This window comes from Phodopus roborovskii, unplaced genomic scaffold (assembly GCF_943737965.1).
Source record: "Phodopus roborovskii unplaced genomic scaffold, PHOROB, whole genome shotgun sequence".
NCBI classification, from domain to species: Eukaryota; Metazoa; Chordata; class Mammalia; order Rodentia; family Cricetidae; genus Phodopus; species Phodopus roborovskii.
Window position 1 is genome coordinate 11,003,863 of NW_026126448.1, and position 16,818 is coordinate 11,020,680.

The following is a 16,818-nucleotide window of genomic DNA, read 5'->3' on the forward strand; positions in this document are numbered from 1 at the left end:
ATATCAAAGCCAGCCAGCTGCATTTGTATTTCAAAACCTGGAATTATCATCAGAGTCCCTCCACTGAATACAAACTCGTCGATAAAACAAGTGAGAGGCAGCAGAGGAACAACATAAAAATGGACAGTAACCCCACCCATATCCAAAGAGTCCCCCTCTTGTCCCTCTAGACCTATGGTGCCCAACTAAAGCAATCTCTACTTTAAGATGTCTCTGGAAATTTTTGGCTGTAACAACTAGTAGGAGGTGGAAACATGCTAGGCATCTAGAGGCCAAAGAATGCTGATAAATTCCCAAAAAACACAGGGCAATTCCCACAAGGAACTACCAAAATGTCAGCAGCGCTGAGGTCAATATGCTGCTCTAGAGGAATCAGTCTTAAGCCTTTAGTTTGAAACTGGCAAGATTAAAAAACAAAACAAAACAAAACAAAACAAAACAAACAAAAAAAAAAAAACCCACAACACCAATTCTGCAGATCCGTTTTCTCTTGTTCTGTGGCTGACAGGCATTTACAGTCTACTGTAGCTTGCATGGGTGCTCCATAGGCCCATATGTCAAGTCCAGGGTGGCACTCCTGGAGATGGTGTAGCACTGAGAAGTGGGGTCTTGTGTCTGCCATCAGAGGGGGTTGTGAGACCCTAGTCTCATCCTCTTTGTTACTTCCCAGTTGGCCAAATCACGTACTCCAGCCATGATGTACTGCCTTGTCTTGGAGGGACCCTCCAGAACCATACTTATTTTATGTATATGTGAGTTTTGCCTGCTTACATGTATATGTACCATGCGCACACCTGGTGCCCCTGGATGCCAGAAGAGAGTGTTGAATCCCCTAGACCTGGGGTTACAGATAGTTGGATGTAATCTGCCTTTCTCTCTCCTCGAAATAGGGTTTCTCTGTGTAGCTCTGGCTGTCTTGAAACTCACTCTGTAGACCAGGCTGACCTCAAAACTCAAAAGAGATCTGCCTGCCTCTGCCTCCTGAGTGCTAGGATTAAAGGAGTGCATCACCGGACTTTGAAATTTTCATTATAGTGACAGAAGGCTGACTAATACAAATATATTATTCTAAAATTTGAAAAATCTTCGAGATTTTCTAGTTCAAGCACAGTTGAGAAACTGAACTCAGAGAGTTCAAGCTCATTAAAGAAATGATCATCAGTTGAACTGAAATTAGAGTCCTCTTTACACACCCAAATGTATCAGACGGTGGTTAAAAGAAGCAGATGCTCAACAGTAGTTACTAAATGACTACTCACTCTTTAGGCATTCTTTTTACTATAACGTGATTGTGTAGCTAGGGAATGGAGCATCTGAGACTGAGTGTGAAGACTATTCTCAGGTTTTCCAGACACACTCCTCCGCTCCTCAAAAGGAAGCCCAGAAGAAAGAACATAATGACACACTGGGTCTCAGGACCCGGCAGCCAGGACACATGGAAGAGGAATGCCATTTACCAAATCACAACCATATCTAAACAAGTTAGTCAGCTTTGATCTCTAAACAAACAGCAGCATAGAAATTAATTCTGGGATCAAAGTGCAAATGGCTAGTCCAGTGGCATGCTGAATGTCAGTCACAGAAACAGTCCTGCCTGACAGGAGGCCAGCAGGAGGTGATCTGCCCTCTCCCTGAAATGATCCATTATGGTGTTTAAAGCTAGGCACATCAAAAGCAAGTATGAGATATACACATAGAAAGATTTGGTATGGGATAGGGCAAAGATGCTAGCCCTGCAGAGAGATCTGCACAGGGACCTGTATGCAGAGACAAGGGTGGGTCCCTAGAAAAATAATCACAGCTTCCGAAGACTCAAAGTAAGATTCTTCAGTGAAGCAGACCTGTTCCAGTGGGGACAAAGAGAGCCTCTAGAACTGCTATAAAGCTATTATTAATTTCACTAGAATAGTACCTAAATATTTACTCCTGCTCCAGGCAAGGGCTAAAGGACTGCTATTCCAGTCTCCAGCTTCACAGCCCTTGCTACATTTCCCCCAGATGATGTGTCACACTGAAGCCTCCTACAGAGGGCAAGGGATCATCTTCGTGACTGGTTCCAGCTTTCATGTGGCACAGATGCCAGGAGTACACAAACCAAGCAGTGCAAAGAAGCAATTACCACAAAGCAGCCACGAGACTCGCCTCTCGGCTTCCTAGAATGTCACAGGTCTCCAACCATCTGAGACAACAGTGTGAAGGGGGCTGTTACAAACCACAAGGAGAATGTGATCTGAGCACACAGTATCAAAACAACACTGTGTGGTGGGCACAGGGCACTACCAGACATCATGCATCCAATACGCACACAGGAAGACATAGTCCTTTGTCTCTATTTACAGACTAGGAAAACCCTCGCTCAAAAAATAAAAGCTATAGCAATCACCATTCCCTTTCTAGCAATGTAGGGCCTCTAAGCCCTGGATCTGAGTGGGTTTGAGTGAAGGAAGACTGTGACACCTAAGGGGCTAATCATGGTGTGACAACACAGACAGAGTATGGTGTGCTGGCCCATCCCGCTATGATGTGACACATAAAGCTGCCCTATGGTCAGCCAGGACTCCCCAGCTCTCCACTCCTTGCCTCAACAGATGTCTACCACAGAGAAGCAATTCAATGACAGCTGCTACAGCATAGCTATCTCCCAAATGGTCCCAACCCAGGAGATACCGCCCACTTCTTTAGAGGGGCCCCTGACTACTCAGGGCTGAACATGTAAATAGCTCATCAGCCTAAAAAAGCACAAAAATTCACCCTGCACTATTGTCTGTAATGACGAAAACTGAAAACCCAAATGTCAACCCTTTGTGTTATGTAAAAGATGACACACTACCACAACAGTATGTTTTTTTAAAGGTATTTACATGTTTTAACACCATGAAAATACCTATGACAAATGTTAAATGAAACAATAATGTCATAAAAATTGATGAAGTACAAACTCAAGTAAATAATGAGCAATGAGAATTCGGGGATTCTGTTTTCTCATACTTTCCAATTATTTTATCATGAATACAGGCAAGTGCCATGGTCAGAAAAGCTGGAGGCTCTGCTTTTAAAGGTAACAGCTTCTAATGTCTAGAAAATAAGCACACCTCTCCACTCCACAAATTTCATATGATTAAGTTAAAAAAAAAAAAAAAAAAAAAAAAAACCCTGCTCTAGGAGTCTGTTCCCATAGCAACAAGCCTTCCCCTCCCCCCTTAAAGACATGAACAGTCTAATGAAATGAGGATCTATTTTTACTCTGCCATAATGTAGACCCTCAATTGGAGTCATTTTGTGCCAAGCTGCTTCTGCTCAGACAAGGCTCAGAACCAAGGAGGATGCTCAAGGGATCTAAAATGCATCCTTCTGACCGGAAAGCTTCATTTGAAGATGCACCTTGCTGTCTTGTCTGAGCTGGAAACACACAGCAGGCCCATTACAGGAAAGACCTTTTCTTAGATTCCCTGTCTGCAGCAATTCCTCTTGCCAAAGTCCCCATGCCCACTTTCAGAGTGACAACGCCAAGCCCTTGCCAAACCCGGCATGAGAGCCTGACTGAATCTTTTTAATTTTTTTCTTTATCTAGTCAGCTGTCACACTGAAATTGGTTTCCAACAGCTCTGCTGTTTGCCGCCTAGTAAGGGCAGGATCCTTGCTAGCTCTCCTCTAAGGGCTTGTGTCAGTTATCACACAAGCTAAAGTATCAACAGCAACACAAAGACCCGGAGGCTGCAGACTGCAGCAGACTAAGGCCTCACGATCTACAGAGAAAGTTCTTGTAAGAAATCATATTTCAAAAGCTAAGGACTGCTGGGTGTGGTGGCACACACCTTTAATCCCAGCACTTGGAGGAGGCAAAGGCTGGCTGTTCTCTTAGTTTGAGACCAGCCTAGCCTACAAAGTGAGCTCCAGGACACACACACACACACACACACACACACACACACACACACACAAAAACCCTGTCTTGAAAAACAAAACCAAACAAAATACAACTTAAGAACTAAAACCACTATTAAAGTGATATTAAAGCAAATTCTTTCAAGTCAAAGCCAAAAATGCCAGGGAACTCATTTCTAAATCTGCACATTTGGGGACTTCCAGTCAGGTAAGAAAAGAGGAAGAAGCTGAAAAGAACATGAAGCTGTGTGCACTTGGGCAAAGGAAGTGAAGGAGCGCAATAGGACGTGCACACAAACCCACAGCAACAGATGGGTACTCTGGGAGAGGCTAGGGATTTAGTCTAGCCTTCACTAGCAACTGTTGGAAAAGACAGTGTGCTGATTGGTTTTTATCAACTTGACACAAACCGGAGTCATGTGGCAGGAAGGGGACCTCACCTGAGGAAATGCCTCATCAGACTGGTCAGTCTGTGGGCATGTCTGTTGAGCTATTTTCTTGATTGTGGATTGATGTGCCAGGACCCAGCCCACAGTAGGCAGTGCCACCTCTGGGCAGGAGGTCCAGGAAAGTATATGATGGGAGTCTGGCAGCAAGTGAGCTGGTAGCTTTCCTGCCTTGATGTCCCCAATGTCAGGCTATAATCAGGACATGTAAACCAGATCAACCCTTTCCTTCCCAGGTTGCTTTTGGTCATGGTGGTTATCACAGCAATGGAGAGCAAACTAAAACAAACAGCTCTCTGAAGGAAGAAAGGAAAAGATGTTTTCCTTGCTGTAGTCACTGCTTTGGGACACAATTACCCACATCGAGTGTACTCTCCCTTTCTCCTGGGTCCTTTATTATTTTCAGTATACCACAAAATGGGACCATCACACATTCTCCAAGTTGGGGGTGAGAAAAACAATAACAGGAAGCAAAAAGGATCCAGTTTGGGACTAAGAAATTTCCTGTAAAAGCTGAGTTGAATTTTCTAAAAGAAAAGGGGGGGGGGGGGAATCAACAAAATCTCCTGCTGGTAGGCTTATAAAACCTGGTACGTTTTAAAACTGTATTCTCTAGGTGTCTAAAATGAACCTGGGATGAAAACCTGTTCAAAGACTACATGCATCATCATGAAAAGAAGGAACAATAGAGAGCCCTATTCCTCCACAAGTTATGAAGGTGGGGTTGGGGGCAGGTCTCGGTCACACAAGAGGGAGCAAGGGGAGAGTGGAGAGTTAACAAACTGAATATAACCCCCACAGCAACCTTACACTGCTGGATGGCCACAGCTGAAGGTGAATTTGGCTCATCTCTGGGGCTTTCCACTGGGGAAGGACCTGCCGTTCAGCCATCAACGGACCAGCCTTCACCAAGCCTGTGGGGAAATACAGGGTCCAGAAGAGCGGGGAGGGAAGGAGAAAGTTTGAGAAAGGGAAGAGTCAAACACAGTAAAAAATAAATACCATTATAAAACATGAAGCTTTACAAAGGCATAGATGTGCCTTTAAGATGTACCCTTAGCCTGGCAGTGGTGGCACACACCTTTAATCCCAGCACTCAGGAGGCAGAGGCAGGTGGTTCTCTGCCTGTCTACAGAGTGAGTTCCAGGACAATCAAAGCTACACAGAGTAACCCTGTCTCAAAAACAAAACAAAACAAAACAAACAAGGACAGAACTGCCACAAGATCGAGGCCAGCCTGGGCTACAGGGTGAGTTCAGGCCGGTCTGGTCTACACAGTGGGTTCAGGGCAGCCATAGACACATGGCAAGACCATGTCTCAAAAGTAAATAAATAGTAAATAAATAAAACCCAAATTACATTTAATTTTATCTGTGAATTATAGGAATGCCTGTCAAGAGGAAATTAATTTTTTCAGAGAAAAATTAAAAAAAAAAAAAACATGTGATTTTCATAGTTGATGACAATTTAAACAATGGCAAGCCCTTAATCTGTGGAAAGTAACAGCCCCAAAACAAACATACTCACACTGAACTGAAACCTTTTGTTGGCCTAGTTCCACCAAAGCCATTAACGTGGTCAGATCCCAAATGCAGGTGACCTGATTGACAAAAAAAGCGCTTCTAGAAAGTGCTGAACCGGAATCACAGAACACAAATGCTTTTATAATCAGGAAGGAAACGATCGGCCGTAACTTGGCAAGCTTTGCATTCAGATGGAACAGTGACATTCCTTGTAAGACTCTAACACTTTTCAGGGTTAGTGCAGAAGATAGATCTAGTGATATCACCCTCTTTCTTCACCCAGTACTAACTAACCCACCTGAAGTTCTTGGGAGACACCAGCCACCGCCCCCCCATGCCTCACCCCACAAGCCTAAATACAGTGGTGCACGACACAAGGAAAATTAACTGCACTGCAACTACCTTCATTATCTAGGAGAGATTAAGCCATGCCATGTTTTAAGGCTTCCATCCACAAAACTCTGCATCTTTGTATTATTGACTCAAGTCACTCAGTGAGGACAGGGCAACATGCCAAGACCCTAGGCTTCCCAGAACTGGAAGGGTAACCAAGTGATAAATCAATACATAGCTCCTGTCATAGTCATAGTCAAACAGTTTCATTCTGGCACACACCCTTACAGGCTATAACTTATTGTCTCATTACTACAAGGGACTAAGTTTGGATCCTTTAGAAAAGCACATGAGGTATCCCTATCTCTTGTCCACATTTACCTGAAAGACTTCTATAGCCCTCATCCCTAATAACTAAGGAGCACATCTTGGAGATATTTTCAGTGTCTTTATGTCTGTCAGTACTTGGATCTTACCCTTATTCTCCTCTATCACAGGGGAGCAACTACATTTCCCAGCCTCTCTTGCCAAATGATTTCTGGATAAATCCTCTCAATGACAGACTCTAGTAAGGATAAATGGCAAAAGGAGGAAAGAAGTCAAGAGTTCTCTTATTCAGCCTGGGTTTCAGCTGCCATCAAACAATTCCTTTTTTCCATGCCTCTGGAACATACTACATGGCTTCTGGCACTTTCTAATTTCCTTAGTCACATGGTAGCTCCTGGATACCCAATGCCTAGGTGTCTCAGCCACTTAGCTGTAACTGATTCCCTGACCTACTGGTTTCTATTTTCCCTAACTGGTCCTGAACTGAGGTATGTCAAACATATTTTTAAAACTGTATTTTTAGAAAATAATTTTCTTTTATCCAGATACCCTGTAGAAAAGTTTCTTCTAGGGAACAATGTACAGATGATAATATACATTCTTTCACTCAATGATTTGCTTAGGCCTTATCACTGCTCAGAAGATTAGTGAACATAGTCCCAAGTCCTTAGCTTAGTGGTAGGGTGCTTGCCTGGCATGTGAAAAGCCAAACCCCAGCACCACAAAAAACAATTAAGCAATACAGGATTACTGTCTTAACAGTGGAGGACTGAGGTAATTGAGTTAATATTAAGGTATGCTGTACTGAGCTCAGAACTCCAGGAGTGGTAGAGAATTTCCTCAAAGTTACTATCTACTTAAACTAACCACTTGTTCAAACAGAAGTACAACTGTGGCAAGGTCTAAGCAGATACCATATGGTTGGAAGGTACAACAAGTGAGTATGACACACTCTTGCTGGGCATCTTTGTAACAGGAGATATCAACTGGAGAAAGAGTCAAACTCTGCTTAATGTAACTTACTCTTTCTCTGTAGCACAGGTAGAATCCACCAACATAGCATGCAATGTAAGTAATTAATAGTGTGTCACTGCCACCAACTGCACATTATTTTCAGATTGAAATTTACAGGCAGAAGAACAGAAACAGACAATGACTCATATGATGAGCAGTTATATAGACAACTGTGCCCAAGAAAGCTGCCACCTACATCCTATAATGACATCAGATGACAAAGGCAGAAGGGGTAGTTTTCAGATTTATCTGGAAACAGCATTTGCTACCAAGAAAGTACCTTACACAATCCTGAAGACACAACAAATATTCGACACAGAATCCTGCTCAGCTTCCAAAAGAATAGGCACTGGCTGCAGAGATGACGGATAGCCAGGGCTGCCATTTCACTAGACTGTTCTATGAGGAATGCATGTGTCCGTGAAAGCACACCGCCACACTGATGAGCAGGCTCAACACTCAAACCTCTTTTACTACTTGGCAACAACCAAGTATTTCATGCCTGTGAGACTTATAACCCCACTGGAGAAGCAGATGGACCTACAATGTAGATGTATACCAAAAACTCTAAAGCATAATGCATATTCATAATTTCAAAGCCATAAAAGTCACCAGGAGAGCTATAATTTTAACCTTATAAGCCTCTGGTTAGCCACCAAATTCTAACCCACACACTACACAATATGTAGTCAAATCACCTTAAATAGAAACACAGACACACAAAGATAGACAGACAGACAGACAGACAGACAGACACACACACACACACACACACACACACACACACACACGTGAGAGAACAGCACAGAACATCACAGAGGCTCTGTACATTTCTACCTCCCCTTCCTAGAGTATAGCTCCCTAAGTTCACCTGGCAAAGCCCTGTGTACTCACTCCTTCTGCCAGCTTAACTGCCTCTTTGAAACCTTGATTTAAGACCTTTTGCCTTGTTTAGTGTTTTCCCTGTTCCTTGTACACAATGTCATAATGGTTTGCTTCATACATCTACTTTCCCACTAGAATATAAAACCTTTGAGATCAAAGACCTCATCTTTGAATCCTATCATATGTTCCTACACAGTGTCTGGTACAGAGTGAGTATTTAAATTTTTTTTGTTGTTTTATTGGGGTGTTTTGTTGTTGTTTGCTTGCTTTTTTGGAGGGATCTTTTAAGACAGAGTTTCATAACTACGCATGGTGGCATATGTCTTTAATCCCAGTATACGGGAGGCAGAGGCAGGTGATATCTGTGAGTTCGAGGTCAGCCTGGTCTAAAGAGTGAGTTCCAGGACAGCCAAGGCTACACAGAAAAACCCTGTCTCAAAAAACAAAAAAAAAAAAAACCCTCAAAAAAAAAAGGACAGGGTTTCAGTAGATGTATCCTAGGCTGGCTCAGGATAATCATGAATTCCTGATTCTCTGGGTGATATGGTTACAGGTATGTACTACCACACCCAACTTTAGGATACATTATTGAATATGTATGTATATGCACATATGTACATACATACATACATACACACACTTACAGTGTGGACTCTCCAGTCTAAAGTAAGCTCTTCCTAAAGGAACTCTGTCTGTCCTCTTTTCCTCATTACCACAGGGTGCTATTTAAAGGGAATGCAGAAGAGACAAGGAAATGTCTCCCAGAGAGCAGTCTTAGCATATTAAAATTATGAGGCAGTTTAATGGTGCCTTTATTAATTACTATTAGTAAACTTGTCAGTATACTCGTGACTGTCAATTAATACATCAGCTGTAAAAGCTCAAAAAGTTATTTGATCTTGGGTAGAGGATATAACAGCAAGAAAACTGGGAATAGAGAACTATGTCTACATCTGATAGATTTTATTTTAACCCCTCAAGAAGGTTAAAAAATGTTTCTGCATTATTCATATGCCACTGGCATGTAGCTTAAACAACTTAAAACTGACAGGAAAGTTTGTGTTCTGAGGCATGATAATTAAAAAGCAATGCTGCAGCCATTGATAAACAAATAAGAGAGCTAAGATTAAAGTTCAAATGTTAAAACTGGGCTGGTGAGAGGCCTCAGCAGGTAAAGTTCTTGCTGCCATGTTTGCCCATCTGAACTCAATTCCCAGATCCACACTAAAGATAGAACTGGTTCCTACAAGGTTCCTACATGTTTTGTGGCATGAACACACACACACACACACACACACACACACACACACACACACACACACTTAGTTAAAATGTAATAAATTTTTAATTTTAAAATTTAGGGCTACTACTAGAAAAATCTCTACACAAAGAAATTCCCTGGTCTAATCTTTCATACATGTCTGAAGAGGCAGGAAACATCCAAGCTATCCTCAAGGGTCACGTAAAGCACATTTGCAAAAATGCCAGAACTCCCATATATAGGAAATGGTTTTGGCTTAAGGACTAGGGAATTACTATGAGTCATTCTAACTGTGGCTTCCAGTAACCAGAGTATTTTAAGGATATAAAGTTAAAAAAATGAAACTAATGAACTCAAGATAAAGTATGAAAGACCAAGAGTGGTAAAAAATAAAGGATGTTGACATCTGAGTAACACTTTCGTTTACAAGGCACCTTCATTTTTTCAATTAAGAAATGAAGCTGACAAAGCACTTTATTGCTTTTCCAGAGGTCCTGAGTTCAATTCTCAGCACCAGCATGGTGGGTCACAACCATCTATGGCAGTACCTGATGCCCTCTTCTGACCTGCATGTGTACATGTGGAAAGAACACTCATACAATAAAAGAAAAGAAAATGATGCTGAGAGAGTGGGGCGGCATGCTGAAGGGTCAAACCTGGAGTTCCATCGCCAAGGGGACGTCTTTCCACCACTGCCACCATATGGATCCTGGGAACTAAACTCGGGTCCTCTGCTAAAGGCCCACGTGCTCCTAACTGCTGAATCATCTCTGCAGACCCATGCACACTTTTCAGTGCTGTCTTCCATGAGATAAACTGTCTTCCAAATTGTTATCTCCAAGCTTAACAGAAGTACAGCCTGTGTACAGCCTTGAAATAATGCAGAAGCTCTTCAGTGTATAAGGACAGAGAATCTTCACTGTCTCCATGTTATACTGTTGACTGAAAAATCCAAGAGACCAAAAGCAGTGGGTAATTGTGCTATTTGCACAAAAGTGCTGAAAACCTATACATTTAATGTCATTGTTTAATATCCACATGCACACACACACACACACACACACACACACACACACTAAAGAAAATGTGACTGTTCATCAATGCATGTATTACCTCTCAGAAGTCAGGAATGGGAGGCTGGGGAGAAGGCTCAAGAGTAAACCACTCCCCCTGCAGGTGTAAGGACTGAATTCAGATCTCCAAAGCTCACCTAAAAGCCAGGTGGGCATAGCAGCCTGCCTACAATCCCAGAGTACAGGAAGCAGGCACAGGAATCCTCAGGCCAAGGTGGCTAGATTGGCCAGAACCAATGACAAAATCTGTCTCAATAAAAAAGGTGGAGATCTATTGAGTTAGACTCCCAAGGTCAACATCAGTCTTCTACACAGACATATGTGTATGTATCCTCACACACATGTCCCCACACATACATTTAAAACTGAGGTCAGGTAAGGCAAAGCACTTGGGAAGAAAAGGCAGTAGGATCACAGTACATTTGCATCTAGCCCAGTCTACATAGGAGTTCCAGTTCTGCCAAAGCAAAGTAGAACTGTTTGAAATACACAGGTAAGAAACCAGGTACAGGGGTGCATGCCTGTAATGCAAGCTTTGGAGAGATGATAGGGAGTTCATTTACTCAGGTACACTGAGGTTAGGGCTTACCTGGACCACAAGACCCTGTTTCAAACTAATAAAAGATAGGTAAGAAATGGCCAACACTGGTTACACCCAGGAAGAGAACAAAGGTGGCTGGGTCACTTTAGGACAATGACTTTTCACACTTTGTTGTCTTTTGGAATTTTTGAATTTCAAACCACAAGAAAATCAACTTAAAGAAAACATATGTAATGGGAGATGAAATAGGCAGTGGGGAGGTGATTGGGGGAGACATTTCACAGACAAGGTGTAGTAGAAAGTGGAAGGGAACCCAGCAAAGCCCTCAGACTCCACAACCCCACGATGTGTTTCAGTCTCTCTCATATCCCACAAGCCCTTCATGTACCCCATGTCAGCTCCTCATTAAACAGCTCTCTGTTCCTCACAAACCTTGACACTGGTGATGTCCCAAAGGTGGACAGGAGTATGCAGGTCTTCAGGAAGGCAGACCCTCCAATGGTAAATGGTAGCATCTGGCTTTAACCAGTCTCTGAATGGGTTAACGCCCACACATGGATAAACACTTGGAGTTTGGAGCTAGAGTCTAGCCTTGGGCCACCGTGACCCCAAGTACAAAGGAAGTAGATGGAGCCAGGTCGCAAGCAGCCAGTTACTATGGAGATATTTGAGTCTTACACTAGTTTGCCCTCTGCCTGTCACTACTGAAGTCATTTAAGGTATTAACATGGGAGCTTTTATGACAAGGAAACTGTATCTTGGGCTAAGAATAAGTCACACATGTGGGAAAGGGAGCTTTTTGAGACAGGGTCTCACGAAGCCCAGGCTGGCCTCAGACTTGCTGAGGATAACTGAACTGATCTTCCTTCCTGCCTCCAGCTTCTAAGCACTGGAATTACAGGCCTGGCCAATTCAGATGGTTTAAACTGTGCCATTTTGTTTGTTTGTTTGTTTGTTTTTACAAAGCAGTGTCAAAGCAGTTCTGGACACACGGGAACCTGGTTCAATTGTTCCAATCTCTATTGTAGCGGTTCCCAACATTCCTAATGTTGTGACTCTTAATGCAATTCCTCATGTTGTGGCAATCACCAACCATAAAATTATTTTTTTGTGTGTTTGCTTCAGTTTTTTCAAGACAGGGTTTCTCTGTGTAACCTTAGTTGTCTCAGAACCCTTGTAGAATAAACTGGCCTCAAACTCACAGAGATCTGCCTGCCTCTGCCTCACAAGTACTAAGATTAAAGATGTGTACCACCATGCCCAACTCCATAAAATTATTGTTGCTACTTCATAACTGTAATTTTGCTACTGTTATGAATTGAAATGTCAACATTTTTGGAGACAGAGGTTTGCCAAAGGGGTTGAGACCCACAAGTTGGGAACCACCATTAATAAATTACATCATTTTAAGGATCAACTAACAGATATTACCCCGAAATATGATGTTACATAGAAGACTCAGGTGACTATATAGAGAAGTTACTCTGTGGTTCCTAGTTCCCTGCTCTTTAGAAGGCCTGAGTTCAGTTTCCAGCACCCACCTCAGGTGGCTCACAAACACCTGTAACTCCAGCTCCAGGGAATCTGACACCTTCTCCTGGCATCCACAGGCAATGCACTCACATATACACATAATTTAAAATAAAAATAAAATCTTTATGAATGATAATTTTCATAAAAAATAAATAAATAGAAAAGTCAGGATGGCAAGATGTTTCAGTGTGTAAGGGAGGGTGTTTGCTACCAAACCTGACCATCTGAGTTCACTCCCCACATGGTGGAAGTTGTTCTGTTACTTACAAACACCCCCCCCCACACACACACATTAAAACATAATACAAAATTTTAAAAAGAGGAGTCATTGCCGAAGCGTTATTTTAGAACATTACAAAAGTATGCACTTATAGGTCTGTAGTCCAAGCTACATCAATTAGGGCTAACAATTAATAGATGAACACTCTCCAGACCCTGTCTGGTGAGCTCTGAATTTTCTGAGAAAGGAAAAGATAAAAATAAATAAATAAATATTTGTTAAAACAAAACAAAAACCTCAAACCCAAATCTTATTTGGTGAATAGTTTTAAATTCTTCCACCAAGTAACAGCCTTTTATCAGAGCTGAGCAAGTCATGGTGAGCTGGTACAAACGCCTTTCCTTCCCACCCTCTGAGAACTGCCCACATGTTCATTACAAAAGCAGAAAGCAAAAAAGAGGAACAAAAGGAATGAGGGGCTTACCCCTGGACTGGGCTGGATAATTCTCCAACTAGATAAACAGAGGCCTCAGCAAAAGCCTGTTTAACAGAACTGAAAGGTAACGGACACATGGCATCTCTTTTTTAGTAGTGGTGAAATGTGCTCAAAAGCATGTCTGACTTTGGAATGTTCAGGATCTAAGGTTTGAGCATCAGTGGCTACTAGTTTTTGCTTTTGTTTTTTTACATTCTATCTGCTGATTTTGTAGGGGTTTGTACATGTACTACAGCATCCACACAGAGGTCAGGGGATAACTGTGGGAGCGGGTTCTCTCCTCTTATCACATGAGTTCTGGGGATCAGACTCAGGCTGCCAGTCTTAGTGGCCAGCACCTTTATCCACTGAGCCATTTCAAAGGCCCCAGTTACTAGTCCTCATTATGAATTAACTAAAGCTTCATGTCTGAGTTCCCAGTAGGACCATGAATAAAGGGCAATGGGAAATTTGGAGGAAAAACTAGTAAATTAACCTCTCTCTTCCATATGGTATATTTTACTGGAATGAGTAAGTGTAAGAGCAACGTGTTCTAAAAATCACCAAAACGGTATCTGATTCCCCAAATGTGGTTGTGTGCTTGCTCACCCAGGGGCTGCCTCATTGTGACTTAAGAGCTGTCAACTGAGAACACTGGAGTATCTGAGTGAAACCAAGGTGCTCCTAAATTTTAAATCAAACCTTCCAATAGCAAGAATCAATCTAGCCAGGTGGTGGTGGCCCTCATCTTCAATCCCAGCACTCAGGAGGGAGAGGCAGGCAGATCTCTGTGAGTTCGAGGCCAGCCTGTTCTACAGAACAAGTTCCAAGACAGCCAGGGCCACACAGAAAAAAACCTTGTCTCAAAAAAAAAAAGGAGGGAAAAGCAATTAATAAATAAAAATTCAGGAGAGAAATCCAGAAACATACTTCCCTAATAGTACATTCCATTTCCTACTGATAGAGGTCACTAAAAAAAAATATTACTAGGAGTCTAAATCAATGCATCATCATTCCTGGTGCCCTCCTTACATAACCCTATTCTAAAATAAACCGTAATCACATGAAGCATAGGTTAAGCATCTACTGCTTTTCTCAAAATTAATACACACACATTTGAATTTGTTCTATCCTACTTGCCCACATGCGATACAGCAAATGTGGGAAATGGAACTAGGGTACATAAACAATAGCTCCCCAAAATATAATTGCTTACATCTACGAAGCCAAGTACAAATATTTCACTAGTAAATTTTCCTACCATATTGACCTTTAATTATACCAAAGCATGAACCTTTAAGGGCACAACAAAGGCCAAATGGTTGTAGCCCATGTGTAATGATCCTTCCTATTTCTCCTCTAGAAATGTAAACACAAGGAAGCAACGAATTCCATGAATTCCTTTTCTCCTTGCCTGAAAGGGTCCTGCACTACAGCCCAGATCCTGCTGGTTTCGGCCACCACACAAGCATGAGGCCTCCAAAGACCAGGCTAGGCTATCTAGAAATCTGCACTGTGTCACTGCGTAAGGCAGCTTCCCAGTGCACACATCCTTAGTGAAGAAAGCCACCTAAGCACTCTGTCGGAGCTCAGCAAGGTGGTAAAATGACTGGAGTTGCTAATGAAATAACAAATAGCAAGGAATACCACCTTTAAAATTCATTTCGACAGTTTTCCTCTTCGTCATCTCACCTTCCTCCTCGCCACCCCCCCACCCCCACTACACTGCAGCTCACCCACAGCTTTGCCAAGTGAAAGGCTGCCAGCTCTGGATGACAGCGGGCCCAGAAGCCATTCAGAGCCTGCAACACAGATATTTTCACCTGAACACATCGGGCCACCCCACCCCCCCACTATACCATCCTCACCACTCACACACACCAAACCCCAAGCCCCAGGAAACCCAGCAGGCTCTTGAGCCAGGGTGGCACCCGTTGCCATCCAAAGAGGACTCGCCCCTGGGCTCCAGAATCCCCTCCCCACTCAGGCCACCAGCACGCCGCCGCCCCGCAGCCAGCCCCTAGTCGATGCCGCGGATGTGCTACCTTTGGACTGGCAATCAGCACAGAATTTGTTATCTTCCTCCAGCAGCAGGTTGGCCAGGACCGCCTGGTACCGATCCACGTCCTTCACCGACTTGCCCGTCATAGCCAGGGTGCCGGCGGGGGCAGAGGGCGACGCGCCCCCCGCGCCCCCAGGAGCCCCTGCCTCGGTCCGGGGCTGAGGCCTCGGGGCCCCCGCCTAGGCGCACCTCCCGAGTGGGACAAGCCGTGTCCTCCCGCCCCGCCCCGAGCCGTCCCGGGGTCAGGGTCTTCTGCCTCCCGCCCCGCAGCCCCTCGGCGCGGCGCCCCCTGGCGGGCCTCGAGCAAGGAGGGGACCCGCGGAGACTGCAGGACCCGGGATGCGGCCTAGGCGGAGTGAGCCCTCGGCCTCAGGCGTGTGGGGCGCACAAACGACCCCGGGGCTGAGGGTCTGCCACCGCACTTCCCGCCTCGGTTTCCCAGGCAGCTGCGGCCAGCTCTGCCGCCACCTCCACCGCCTACTTCCGGCAGCTCTTCCTCTCCTCCTCCGCCCAGCCCAACCCGCGCATGCGCCCCGCCCACCGCTCCGCACTGGGCTGTTCCCTCAGCTCCGCCTCCTAGGAGCCAATCCGGGAAGGGGAGGGGGCGGGGCTTAGGTGAGAGCGGCAGGAGGAAGGACACGCCCCCTTCATGTCCTTGGAAAAGAATGAATGAAGGCTGGTGGGAAAGGAAGGTAAGTGAAGAGAATAAAGTAAAGGTAACTACGAGCACTTACTGAGTTCTTACTGTGTGGTAGGCACTGCGCTGAGCACTTTATGTCAATTATCTCGGTATGCTCTTCACAGCAACCTTTATGAAATGTATAGTTGTTCTCTTTATATAACCCAAGTGTTATGGATATCACAGACGCTCCCAGCTTAGGCCTTCCTTCTAGAGACAAAATAACTCACCCTTTGACCCAAGTTAAAAAGACATTACACCCTCCCACATGATCACTTCTTTTTGTTGTTATTTTCCTTTCCTTTTTGGTTTTTCAAGACAAGTTTTCTCTGTGTAGCCCTGGCTGTCTTGGAGCTCACTCTGTAGACCAGGCTGGTCTCGAACTCGAAGATCTGCCTGCTTCTGCCTCCCACGTGCTGAAATTAAAGGCATGTGCCACCACTGCCCAGCTCTTATTGTCACTTCTAACTTGGAATACCTCCTGCCTACTGATATTCATTAGTCTTTGTCTTGTGACTACCACCCTCTTTGAGCAATGTTCTGCCATTTTGCTTTTCTTCT

At 44.0% G+C, this 16,818-nt stretch overlaps 1 protein-coding gene across 1 annotated transcript in view; it reads right to left on the bottom strand.

The window, feature by feature from the left end:
- Positions 1-16,102, bottom strand: part of Smap2 (small ArfGAP2) — a 49,276-nt gene extending 33,174 nt beyond the window's left edge. Inside the window, exon 1 of the mRNA XM_051188691.1 lies at positions 15,562-16,102. Coding sequence (XP_051044648.1) covers positions 15,562-15,664 — 103 coding nt within the window. The 5' untranslated portion in view covers positions 15,665-16,102. The remainder of the gene's footprint in view (positions 1-15,561) is intronic.
- Between the last annotated feature and the right edge of the window lie 716 nt (positions 16,103-16,818).